The 12,491-nt window shown below is 40.2% G+C and overlaps 1 protein-coding gene across 1 annotated transcript in view; it reads right to left on the minus strand.

The window, feature by feature from the left end:
- The window catches only part of PREP (prolyl endopeptidase), a 206,686-nt gene that overhangs the window by 82,230 nt on the left and 111,965 nt on the right, over positions 1 to 12,491 (minus strand). The window contains exon 10 of the mRNA XM_025199242.1: positions 857 to 1,054. Coding sequence (XP_025055027.1) covers positions 857 to 1,054 — 198 coding nt within the window. The remainder of the gene's footprint in view (positions 1 to 856; positions 1,055 to 12,491) is intronic.

A 12,491-nucleotide genomic window follows, 5' to 3' on the forward strand; every position in this document is an offset into this window, starting at 1 on the left:
ATGTGGCCAATATGGAGAGGGTCCAAAGGAGGGCCACCCGCATGATCAGGGGTCAGCAGGGCAGGCCCTACAAGGCGAGGCTGAGGGACCTGAACCTGTTCAGCCTCCAAAAGAGAAGGCTGAGGGGGGATCTAGTGGCAGTCTACAAACTAGTCAAGGGGGACCAGCAGGCATTGGGAGAGTCCCTGTTCCCGTAAGCAATCCCGGGAGTTACAAGAAACAACAGACACAAGCTAGCAGAGGGTAGTTTCGGGCTAGACATTAGGAGGCACTATTTCACTGTCAGGGCGGCTAGGACCTGGAACCAACTTCCAAAAGAAGTGGTGCTGGCTCCTACCCTGGGGGTCTTTAAAAAAAGGCTGGACGAACATCTGGCCGGGGTCATTTGACCCCAGTACTCTTTAATGCCACGGCAGGGGGGCGGACTAGATGATCTCCTCAGGTCCCTTCCGACCCTACCAACTATGAAACTATGTGTACATGACAGTGCAGCTGTGCACCAAACAGAGCCTCTGAAAGTGCTACAGCATCAGTAATATTATCTGATTTGCCTCAAAGTAGGAAAAGAACAAGAACTTTTGAGAGAACTCTTTGCAATCATAAGTAATTTCTGAGCTCAGGCCTCCCAAGTGTTAGCTCACCAAAAATATACAAAGGCCAATAATTTTCTTCAGTAATCTGTTTTAAGTGCCCAACCCAAATGAGCACTTATTATTTAAGAGGAAAACTTTTCCCCATGTTTCAAAAGATCTAACAATTAAGTTTCATGAAGAATAGCAAAGTGCCCACTAAACAAAGGAGGTACTGTGCAGTTCCCTGTAAAAGGAGTAGTACCTGAGGAAATGAACAATCTTACCTGGAGATAAAAAGGATGTAAACTGATAAAATATTTCAGTGTCCTTCTTTTGTCCGCTATATCCCACAATACTGCCGACTTCCAAAGGGAAAGTCTTGAGATGTGCACCAGTTGCTAAATCATGAAGTTGCAGAATATTCTTCACGTCATGGAGATAACACAAAACCAGAAAGTTGGACCTAACACAAGCGACCCATTCTGTTGAGAAGAAAGGCAAAAAACCCAAAAAGTTGAAGTGCATTGAAATGTAAGAAAATTAAAAAGGAATCCTATAGGAAAAGAAACAATCAACTATTAACCAATCTTAACAATTGTTTTAAACACACAAAGTCCCCTTACAGCATATGTCTGATTAAAACTCATACAACTCTAAAGGTTCTTTATGGTTTTGGAAAAACATAATGTGAAAAATTCAGATACCAGGAAAATGTTATATCTGTAAAACTCAGATTCTTAGAGCATAAATTCAAACCAAATAATTTGTAATTAATTAACATAAGCTCACTAAGAAAGAACTTTTAACTGAAGATTCTTCTGTCCTCTGAGTGTTTACCATTCAAACCACAACTGTATGCCAAATGTTTCAAAGCCAAGTCTAACACCAGTAGTGCAACATGGTACAGCTTTTTTCCCTAAAGGTCAATCTTTCTTCTGAGTATATATCAATTAATCCATTCATGGAAGCAAATGAAATGAAAAAATTGACCACGGCTTTTGGAGAAATAAAAATGGTAGGAATGAAAAAATATGGCTTAGTATATTACCACTAATTAAGTAGACTGATTCCTATCTGCCTTTTTTTATCTTCTCTGCATTCAGTATACTATTCTTTCAAGAGCTACTCAGTGGGAGTAAGCTGGAGAATGGAGTCCTTAGTTAGCATTCTTAACTATTGTAAGGAAGCCAGGACAAACATCATTTTGTTTTTTTTCCCAGGTGATTAATGTTTCAATGCTATGTGTGATAAGCTGTTTTCAAATGTGATGATTGAAAGACAAAAGTTATTAACTTTCAGTTAACATTGCTACTTAATATTCAGGCAAAATGTATTTGTGCTGGATAATGTTATATGTAAAGAGAAAAATAAACATTTCAGAGTTAAAAGATGATCACGGAAATGTAAACATGTAAATGTCTTCACATTTCAAATAATTTCTTTAAGCCTAATATGTGATATTATGCCACACATTCAAAAGCACTTAATTTTATCTGTGTTCCCAATAGATATAGTCCTGTACTAGAAATCATCTGATGTCCATCTCAAGTAAGATGCCCTGGGGTACCTTGAAATCCTTTCAAGGGTGCCACAAGGTGCCATGCAATACTAACACTAAGGGGTGCAACACAAGATGAACCTGGAAATTGTAATTACGAAGGCATAGTGTTAAAAACATTCTGACCTGTTGTAGTCTTTGAGTTATTTGCAAATAAACACTTCTCTGCTATTTTTTCATAGTTAAAAAACTAGTGAAAACTAAGAACTACTTTTCCCAAAACATGCCTTGAGACTAAAATGATTGAGAACCACTATCTTATACCATCAAATGTAGATCTTAAATAATTCCGACATAGCTGTAAACCCACACAACCTCATCCCTAACTGTAACAAATACTGCATTACTTTGAGACTGTAAGCTATTAGTGGAAGTACAATGCACAGCATTAATGATATCTGAGCTGACAGAGGCTCCACAAATGATCACAATATTTTTCTCTCTTCCTTTCTTTCATCTAATAGTGAAATTGTTATTCTAGTTGCACAAAAAAAATCCCATTTGGGGGGAGGAGAGAGGGGTGAGAAGAGTTCATCCTTAATTGAAATAAACGTCAGAAAATGTGAAATTTTCTATTTTGGAAGAATCTAAACAATTATTTTTCTAAAAAACTTCTGGCCCGTCAATCCCACATAATTTCATTATGTCAAATTAGTATTTGCCTATGAAAAATGCCTCCTGAAAAGTTTTCATCCCATTCTAAGATACTACTTTATCTCTTTAGAAAGCTGAATACCAACATTTTGCAGTACTTATCATTGTTTCATACTCACTTCTGATATACCAATAAAGTTTGACATTATTTTAAAGGTTTTAGTAATATTTATACCTTACAGCTAACTTACAAAAAACCCGCCAAATGCTAATTCTTCAGATGTTTAAAAAAATATTGTCTTTCAGCATAAGCCTGGCAACTTCAGACCAAACTCACACACATTATATTGCAACATTTATTGGAGTTTTAGCCATGGAGCCAGGCAGCACAGGACAGTGAATCAGTGTTTATAAATTAGTCACAGCTCTTGCATGATATAAATTTCATAAGTGAAGATGGAATGTGAAATGTTCTTTGAAAGCTGCATTTGGTATATTCAATTAAATGTACTGAGTTACAGGATCATCCTTGCCTTATTTAGCGGAAAAAATATTAAATTACCAAATTTTCTCACATACAACACACACTTTCCTCCAAAATCAGCCCCCTAAAATTGAAGTGTATGTTTTAAGTAGGGAAGCTGGGTTTTTTTTCCCACTGGAAAAGAAGCAAGCCTGGAAATACTGCATGCCATGCAACTGCCAAGATGGTGGTTTCTTGTGTTTGCTCAGCAAGCTGAAGGGGTAGAGTCCTGTATTACCCCTCTTCATAGCCATAGTTATTGGCTAAGCACTGTAACTTGTGCTTGAAGCAGCAAGTGAATTGTTGGTAGTACAGTATTTGATGAGGTTTGTGGTGTGGAAATAACACTTTATTTATAGAAAGTTGTATAAAGAACTACTTGAAGTAAAGAAGTAACAGTCCTGCTGGGATCCCCCTCCCTTCTCTGGTCTCTGCTTCCTGCCTCTGCCCCTTCCCGTAGAGATGCAGTGGGGCAGGGTGGCCTGCAGGGCCCAGGGGAAGATTGAGGAGGGAGGAGCTGTGGCCTTGTGTAGATGAAACGATGGGCATGTGCACACAAAACTTTAAAGCGGGTTTAATGTTTTTAATGTTTTTACACCACTTTAATGGTGTTGGTGTTTGCAGTGTAATCCACAGTAATTCCAGCCGCTGTAGCAAATTTGGCAGCGTAATGTGCTTTAAATGACTTGGGGTGCAGCAAACTAAAATTCTTCCTCCAAGTTTTAGTTTGCTGCCCTAGAACAGTGGAGCGAAGCACTGGGCTCTGTTCAGCTCAGGGGCTCTGCAGGAAGTCCATGCAGGCAGCCTGGCAGCAGCCTGGGAAGGCAGGCTCTGCCCAAGAAAAAAATAAAGCGGAGAGCCTGATCTTTTTTTCCCACCCTGGAGCCTGCCTGCCTGCTTCAGCTGTGCAGGGGTGCTTCCCTCCACGGCTGCGGTGCCCCGCAGAACGGCCCGAGCCAAGTGCCTGAGGGTGGATGCTACCCGGGGGGGGCCGCTGCTGCTGCAGAGAGAAGCACCAGCTCCACCCCCACAGCTCAGGGACCACTCCACCCACTGGCAACTCGCCCTCTCCTCCCCACTGCCAGAGAGGCAGGTAAATTCGGGTGTGTGCGCGACACGGGGGGTTAAAGGGCCCTACATTGAAGCGGTGTTTTTAAAAACCCACCACTTCAATTTAGGGCCCCCGTTTCATCTACACATGCCCTGTTGTGTTGCCACAATACATCCTTCTTGTACATTACATTTTGTGCGTGGATTTGGCACATGTAATCTATATGCAGTTACAGTACCAGCACAAAGTTTTGTTGGGGGGAGGGGGAGAGGCTGCTTTATGCATAGATCTGGGGTAGACTTTTACCTGTTAAAAATGCTGAGAAACTGTGCTCAGAAATATTCAACTGTACTTACTAAGGAGAGGGAGCCCAGTTCAGAATGTTGGATGTGTGTGTTGCTGATTTTAAAAAAAGAGAGAATTTCTGGTGCAATAGATTTCACTGCAGTAATAGAGGTTCCTTACTTCATCACTAAAATGTCTCTACTAATAACATTTAAGACAATTCTAAGTACAGCATATTGAATTCCTTCATGTTAAATATCCATCCTTCTTTTAGGGATGAAATTACTGATGATCCTTTCTTTTTCCAATGCTAGATACAGAAAGCCAAGTAACCTGATTGTACAGATGTTGACGCTGCTTCAGCTAAACTGCTGATGGAGAAGAAAAACAGGCCAAACCGAATGTAAGACCCAGGCAAAATTAATCATTAAGAAGAAACATCAGATTTTTTTCCTGGGCGAGCACACATTCCTCATCAGTAAAGGATGCATTTGGGTGGCATATCAAAGCTTGAGTTACAAGAAAGATCCCACACACAGGGTTATTTGGCAGGATGGTTCCAGCATGGGGTTGGTGTGTGGGGACGGTCTGCAGGTGTAATCTGACACGCTGGTCTAACCCTGCATGCCGGATTTGGCTACAGTGGCCTGACCCCACACATGACCCTTTCCCCAATGCTAGATCCATCCATGGAGTGACTCTGCATACCAGCTCCATTGTACAATGGTGTGATCCAGAACTCAGGGCCAAGTCATCCAGCCCATGGGGCTCCCCACACATCCAGAAATTTGACAGCAGGGGATCACCAATGAACACTGCCACCATTCCCCAACTGCCAAATTTCTGTACTCATGGGGAGCCCCATGGAACGGATGACATGGTCTTATAGACCCCATCTGGCCTGCAGGCCAGGGGTTCACCGCCACTGATATAGAGGGCAATTTTTTTTCTCCTGCCATTGCAGGAAACTTCCTTAAAACTCAGTCCAGATTTTAGAATAGCAAGCTTATGAAAAATGATATTTTCCACCACTATAATAACCTAGAGTTATGAATGTGTAAGAACTGCGAGAACAGTAGCAATATACAGATTAAAGAATTACTCATTCTATACCTGTGAAAATGAAAAACACAAAAAAGGCGGCAAAGTAACAGCTTGAATGAAATCTTGCCACATTCAAGTCAAAGACAAACTCCCACTGACTTAAAAAAGATAAGGACGTTGTCCCTAGTCTCAAACAACCCCATATTCATACATGTGAGTGATGTGACACAGGAACCTATTCTGAAGCCGCAAATATTTGAGACTAAGCTTCTTAAGAAACCTAGGGAGCAGGTGTGACTGGTTTAGATTTACCATAGTAAGCAGAAAAATTAGACCCATAATAGCTCTGGTTATAAAAAGAAATTCAACACTTCCAGTCAAGAACATGATTTTGGACCACCATACCTCTCCCCAGTCTGTGGCTGATGAACCATGTTTCAGAGGAAGGGCCAAGCTGTTACTAGGCAACTCCTGGGCTCAGCCAAAACTCCATCTATTATGTTTTCCACTACCAGGTCCCCAGTCTGGTTCTTTGTTTTGCTGCCAGTTCTCTGCTCTCTACCAGCCTTCTCTGCTTTTGACAAGGGACTTTCTTAAGCTTCTGAAAAAAAGTTTACCCAATTGGTTCTCAGAATATTTATGCACCCATTCACTCACCCACTTACCTATTTGAATGCAAAACTCCCAAGGGTATGATCCCATGGAGTTTTTTCAAAACACCGCAAGAAGAATGGAATGCACAGAGCTCTTCAGCGTTATGATAAATCAATAATGGTGTTTAAACTAACACAGCTGCCTGTTATTCAAAATCATACATTCTGAGACCCTGATTCCAAAATTTGAACTGGCTCTCTCCTATCTGGTTTTACTACAGTGCAAAAGACAAACCAACTTGTGCTGGAATATATATTTTTTATGGATTTTTATTTTTAGATCTTGCCTCTGCATTGCACGCTCCCATTTTTAAAGTGCATATGTTGAAAATAATTAAACAAGTGAACTCTGCAAGAATGCACCAGACCTCTTCATTGCTTACTCTTAGTTTTTTTCAGATTGGGCAAAGATCTGCATATGAATTTTTAAATACTATTAACAATAACAGCAGCTGTTAGAAATCAGTGTTATACTAGCATAAAAATAAGGGCATCATGGTTACTTTTTTAAGGTGTCTACCATGCAAGACATCAATCCCAACACTACCAAGTCGTGTACAGGCACTTAAAAGTTAGTAGGCTCTGAATTTAACCTTAACATTGATAAACAAATAATAATACATTTCATTTGGATGTCACTTTGTACCTGAGGGAATGAAAACCTATGCTTCAATCTAAGCTAAGAGCTCCTTGTGAGGGAAGTAAGTGGTGTTATCTGATATTGGAGACATGGTATTTGAGGTGCAAAGAGGTTAAAGGAGTTTGTGAAGGTCACTTCTGTCATCTGTTTCACACATAAGAACATGATTCATCTTTAAGCCCCAGTCTAAAATATCAATAGGCCCATTCCATGTTTCTATGTTGGGAAGCTTGACTTACAAGTAGGGACCTATTGAAATTGTGATTTGTGACTTTCACAGAAATCACAAAAAAGCACAGGCTACTCAAGAAGTTTAGGCTCACTGCAAAACAATAAAATAACTTTACCAGCAAGGACAGAAGTGCATGTGAAACCTTACAGTCTTGGAGCATGGGTGGGAAAAGCAGAGGGGAGGGGGCAAAGAGGAGGGGGTGTGGGGCAGTCTCTACAGGGTGCAGGATTATGTAAATATTGGACTGAAGGTGGGGGGAGGGAGGGAGGGAGAGAGGGACGGAAAAAGGAGAGAGGGCGGGAGGCACAGTGATTCCCAAAGAGAGAGGACGGGGGGTAGAACGCAGATGGGGTTGTTACATAAATGATGGCATGAGAGGTGGGGAAAGGAATGGGAGGGTGGGATTGGAGGCAGGGTTATGCAAAATGATAGGGGAAGGAATGGAGGTGAGGGGTGGGGCGGGGTGGAGCTGTCTCCACCTTCCCCCCATGATCCCAGATGGCAGGGCTTCCTGCATGCTTTCCTTCGTGCCAGTACGTTTGTTTATTTATTTTGCAGCAAGCCCACCAAAAGCACAAAGCTTGCCACTTGGGGATGGCTCAAAAACCATAGTTTAATTACCCTAATTAAGTCTGGGGAAGCCATTAATCCACGGTTAATAACACATGGCTACCAAGTCTCTGTTCTCTACCAGCCTTCTGTGCTATTGACAAAATATTTTCTTATGCCCCTGAAAAAAGTTTGCCCAACTGGTTTTCAGAATATTTATGCGCTCATTCACTCACCCACTTACTTATTTGAATGCAAAACTCCCAAGGGTATGATCCCACAGAGTTTTTTCAAAACACCCTGATTCCAAACACACGGTTTCCCCAGGCTTAATCATGGTAATTAAGATGCAGTTTTGGGTCATGTGGCAATATGTGGGGAGAGTTGGGACTGCTAGAGCCCCTTGGCTAACCAGAGACATGGGAGGGCCTGCTGTGCTTGGCCCATCAAAATGGCTGCCAGCCCCAGGATCTACCCGTGAAATTGGCCAGCTGCTGCCTTGAGTTTGGTAGACCCACCTATTATGAGGAAAGATTGAAAGAATTAGGGTTATTTAGTACAGAGAAGAGAAAACAAGTGGGTGGGGAGTGGAGTTTGATAACAGTTTTCTAATACGTGAAAGGAGATTACAGAGAGAATGGAAATAGCCCTTTCTCTGTGGCTGGAGGGGAAAGGACGTGCATCAATGGCCTCAAATTTCAGCAGAAGAAATTTAGGTTGAAGATTAGGAAGAACTTTCTGATTTTCAGGGTAGTCAAACATTGGGACAAGCTATGTAGAGAAGTTGGGGAATCTCCATCCCTAAAAAATTTCAAAAGCATTATAGACAGGTGACTGGGATGGTGTAGTCAGGGACGAGTCTACTCTGAGCAGTTAGGTGGCCTCACGAGGTTGTTTCCAGCCCTACTATTATCCTATCATCCTCTGTCAGAACTACAGCACTAGCTGCACTTTCGCAACTCTTGTCTCCCTGAAAGCACTGGATACAGATACCAGGTCTTGTACCTTCACCTCACTTTAGGTTGGAATCCCATAATTTTTCTCTTGCTCTCTGGCTCTGGGGCTACATCACTCTGTGTATGGACTCGTTTTACTCCGTATACTCATTCAGAACCTGCAGTTTTTCTCTTTAGACCTCTTTGCCAAGTGGATTCCAGTGATCATCTTTCTTAAAACAAAGGTCCCAAGGGTCACATGAGGCAATGTGTTAAACGGTTCTTCCATTACCTCTTAAGTGTTTGAAGAAAAAAGCGCATCAGCATCCATCACCTTCCTGAGTGTATTTCCAGACCACTGTTCTATTGAATTAATTTAATATATGTATACAGTAAATAGCGTAAGAATCAGATCAGCATATTGTATTTATAAATTACTACAGGCAATTTCAAAGCAGTTAAGAGTCATATCTGTTTGCTTCAGTGACTAAAGGACTGTGTTTTATTCCTGTGAGCCCTGCAAAGTCAATATGCGTACAACTGAGTGAACAAAAGAGTCTATTTTTGCTTGTGCATTACCAAAACAATAAATTCAACTGGGTGTGTAAAGACATAACAACTAAAACATTTCCAAGTGAACATACTTGGAAACTTTTCATAAAGGAGACATTTCAACTGGGGAACGCACGCAGAGCCCCTTGTTGGCTGGAACATTTCAAAATGCTGTAGACTCATCTAGGGCCAGTCATATATATAGGATGAAGAAAAACTCCATTGCTCTCAATTTGCCCACTAAATTGTGTCTGGGTGGAAGATAAATCTTCTCTCTATTATGAATTAATCAACTCATCAAGCTCAGGGGTATGCAAAAGCTTACACTGTTCCAAAATCCTTCTGATGAAAGATCTCTGCACAGACAACTTTAAAATAGATGTTTCAAAAGCCAAGAAAACCAGTATCAATTCATAATAAGCTTATTCTAAAGCCACTTCATACTGCACTTTTTCTGAAAATTAAATATACTAAATGAACTGTAGGTGTTCCAGAGCCCATCCTTGAACACCTTCATTTTAAAATTGCCATTTTTTCTCTTCAGCTAACAGGTTAAAGTCCTAAATTTATCAGAACCCTGTGTGATATCTCTGCTGAAAACTAAATAAAGCTTGACTGTGTTTGCTGTCTGAGAGAAGCCTGATTCAAAGTAAGAATCGAAATAAAAGTGTTTTATGCTCTGTGCTTTTAAACATCTGGTATACTTATAAACAAGCTATAGGAGTATATATTTTTTCCCAAAAATGTTATGTTATTAAGAATGACATTTTTTTTTTGTCAGCACAGGTTACAGTCTGCAGGCAACACCTTGAAGACTGTGTTGGTGAAGCCAAATTAAATTTACATTGGTCTCTGGGTATGTATGCTTTTTGTTAGTTAGGTTTTGTTAGCTGCACTACTGTATACTCACCAAGAGTAAAGAGTGATGTTGCCTTACTCTGTGAAAAATTTTGGCCATTGGAGGACACTGACAAAATTTTACACTTATTAATCTTGACTCATAAATATAAACTGTTTTTATTATTGTGTGTGAATGAGATGCTTTTATGAAATTTTATCCCAGTTCATACACAGAACTTGGATAAAAGGAAGAGATATGGCCAACAGATAGGTCATGAAAAGCAGAGGCATTTTGAGTAAAGGTTTTTATACTTTATTCTAATAATGCAAAAACATCTGTGACTTTCAGCATCAGTGACTAATTTGTTTATAAAGTGATTCCAAATGCAACTAATTACACCTGAATAATAATCATTTCTTCATGCATCCAACTGGACAAGCAGCTATACTCATTTAACCTTTCAGTTCTTACAGTCATAGCTTTTTCACAAGGTGTTTCATTACCCTGTCATCTTTGTATCAAATAAAAACAAATTCATTTGACTGCAAGGCTTTCAAGGCAATGAATTATTAACTGCTTTCTGTTATAATTATGTTTTTCCAAACTGAATCTTGGAAAGGATTAAAGCAATATGACATAATGGCAGGCTGGCCTTTCTTCACTGTGACAGCCTGTTCTTTAGGAATGAAGCATTCTGATTTCATTAACTGTGATCCAATGCTACTTTCATTTATTCAGAGCTATGAACTCAAGAATATTACCAGTACAGATCCTTTGGTAGAGAGGGATACAGCCCTTCAATTTACAAAAGGTATCATATATAAGCATTTGATTATGATTTTAGCATTGACTCTTAAAAGTTATTTAATTTATTTCAGATGAAGCTATTCTTATTCACTTACCCACAATTCCATTAGATTTTCATCTAAATACACGGCTAAATATAGAGAATGGGTTTGGTACTGCATGTTAATTTTGTATTCACATATAGTGAAAATTTGATTATCCAAAACACAGTTACGTGAAACTATTTGTTGCACAAGGTCTGATATGCTCTCTGATGTTTGACTGAAAATACCGAAGAACTAAAAATCTTTTGTGATTTAACACTAGTGCCTCAATGTTCCCATTTTTCTGAACCTTTGATTATTGAAATTAAATCCCTGTTCCATATGAATTCATCCATAATCAAATAAAAATATTTTCAATATATAGTACAGGTATATAAATGTGTACTCAGTTTGACTTTATCTTTGAATGGAACTTAAACGAAATAAAACTAAATATTACTAAGTAAACCACAAGATTTTTCATTTTAAAGAGTCAAAAATAGCTTGATTCTGCCAAGATTCATAGTATTAGAGCTCTATCAGTCTTTTAAGCTATAAATGAATTCAATTCAAACCCACCTCTACCATTTTTACAAATATGACCTAAATACAGCTTCACAGATGGTCAGGAAATTTCTGAACATTTAATAGATGAACAGAGCCAAAGGTAATTTGTCACTTCTGTTATTTATTACAATGTCCTCTGCTCTGTGCATATAAAAAGATGGTTGCTGTCTCAAAGAACTTACTATCTAAAATACAGATACGGAGGTCCTGATATTGAGTATGACCATGTCAGCTTTGTCATCCCATCCCCTAAGCCCACCACCCACACCCAGCCCCCCAAACTGGAATGCTCATGGGTCATAGTTTCATAGTAGTAGTAGCTACGGTCAGGAGGGACCGGAACAGATCATCTAGCCTGCCCCCCTGCCACAGGCAGGAATGAATGCTGGGTTCACAAGACCCCAGACAGGTGATCATCTAACCTCTTTTTTAATTTACCCAAGGTAGGGGCAAGGACCACTTCCCTGGGAAGTTGGTTCCAAATTCTGGCTGTCCTAACTGTAAAATATTGCCTTCTGATCTCTAACCTAAACCTATTCTCCATCAGCTTATTGCCACTGTTCCTCGTCACCAAATGGATCCATTTGGTTTCTGGCCAAACTTGAAATGAGGTACTCTGATCCTGTCCCCTTTCAGCCACAACAATCCTTGCTACGGATTGAGTAAGAAAAGGGTGGTGTAGATATGGCTATGCTGGCTGTACACCAACTGAAGTATTTCTTTGAAAACAAATTAAAGCAGCTTAACTATTTCTTTGTAGTGCCCAGTGGCCATAGCCTGGGCTGGAACATAGATTCATAGATTGTAGAGTCGAAAGGGACCACAATGGATCATCATGTCCGACCCCCTGCCCCTGGCAGGAAAGAGGACCGAGGTCAGATGACCCCAGCCAGGTGACTATCTAGCCTCCTCTTGAAGACCTCCAAGCTAGGTGATAGCACCACCTCTCTTGGAAGCCTATTCCAGATCCTGGCCACCCTTACAGTGAAAAATTTCTTCCTAATATCTAAGCTAAATCCACTCTCAACTAGTTTACACCCGTTATTCCTAGTCACTCCCTGGGGC

Source organism: Alligator sinensis, unplaced genomic scaffold (genome assembly GCF_000455745.1).
Source record: "Alligator sinensis unplaced genomic scaffold, ASM45574v1 scaffold313_1, whole genome shotgun sequence".
NCBI classification, from domain to species: domain Eukaryota; kingdom Metazoa; phylum Chordata; order Crocodylia; family Alligatoridae; genus Alligator; species Alligator sinensis.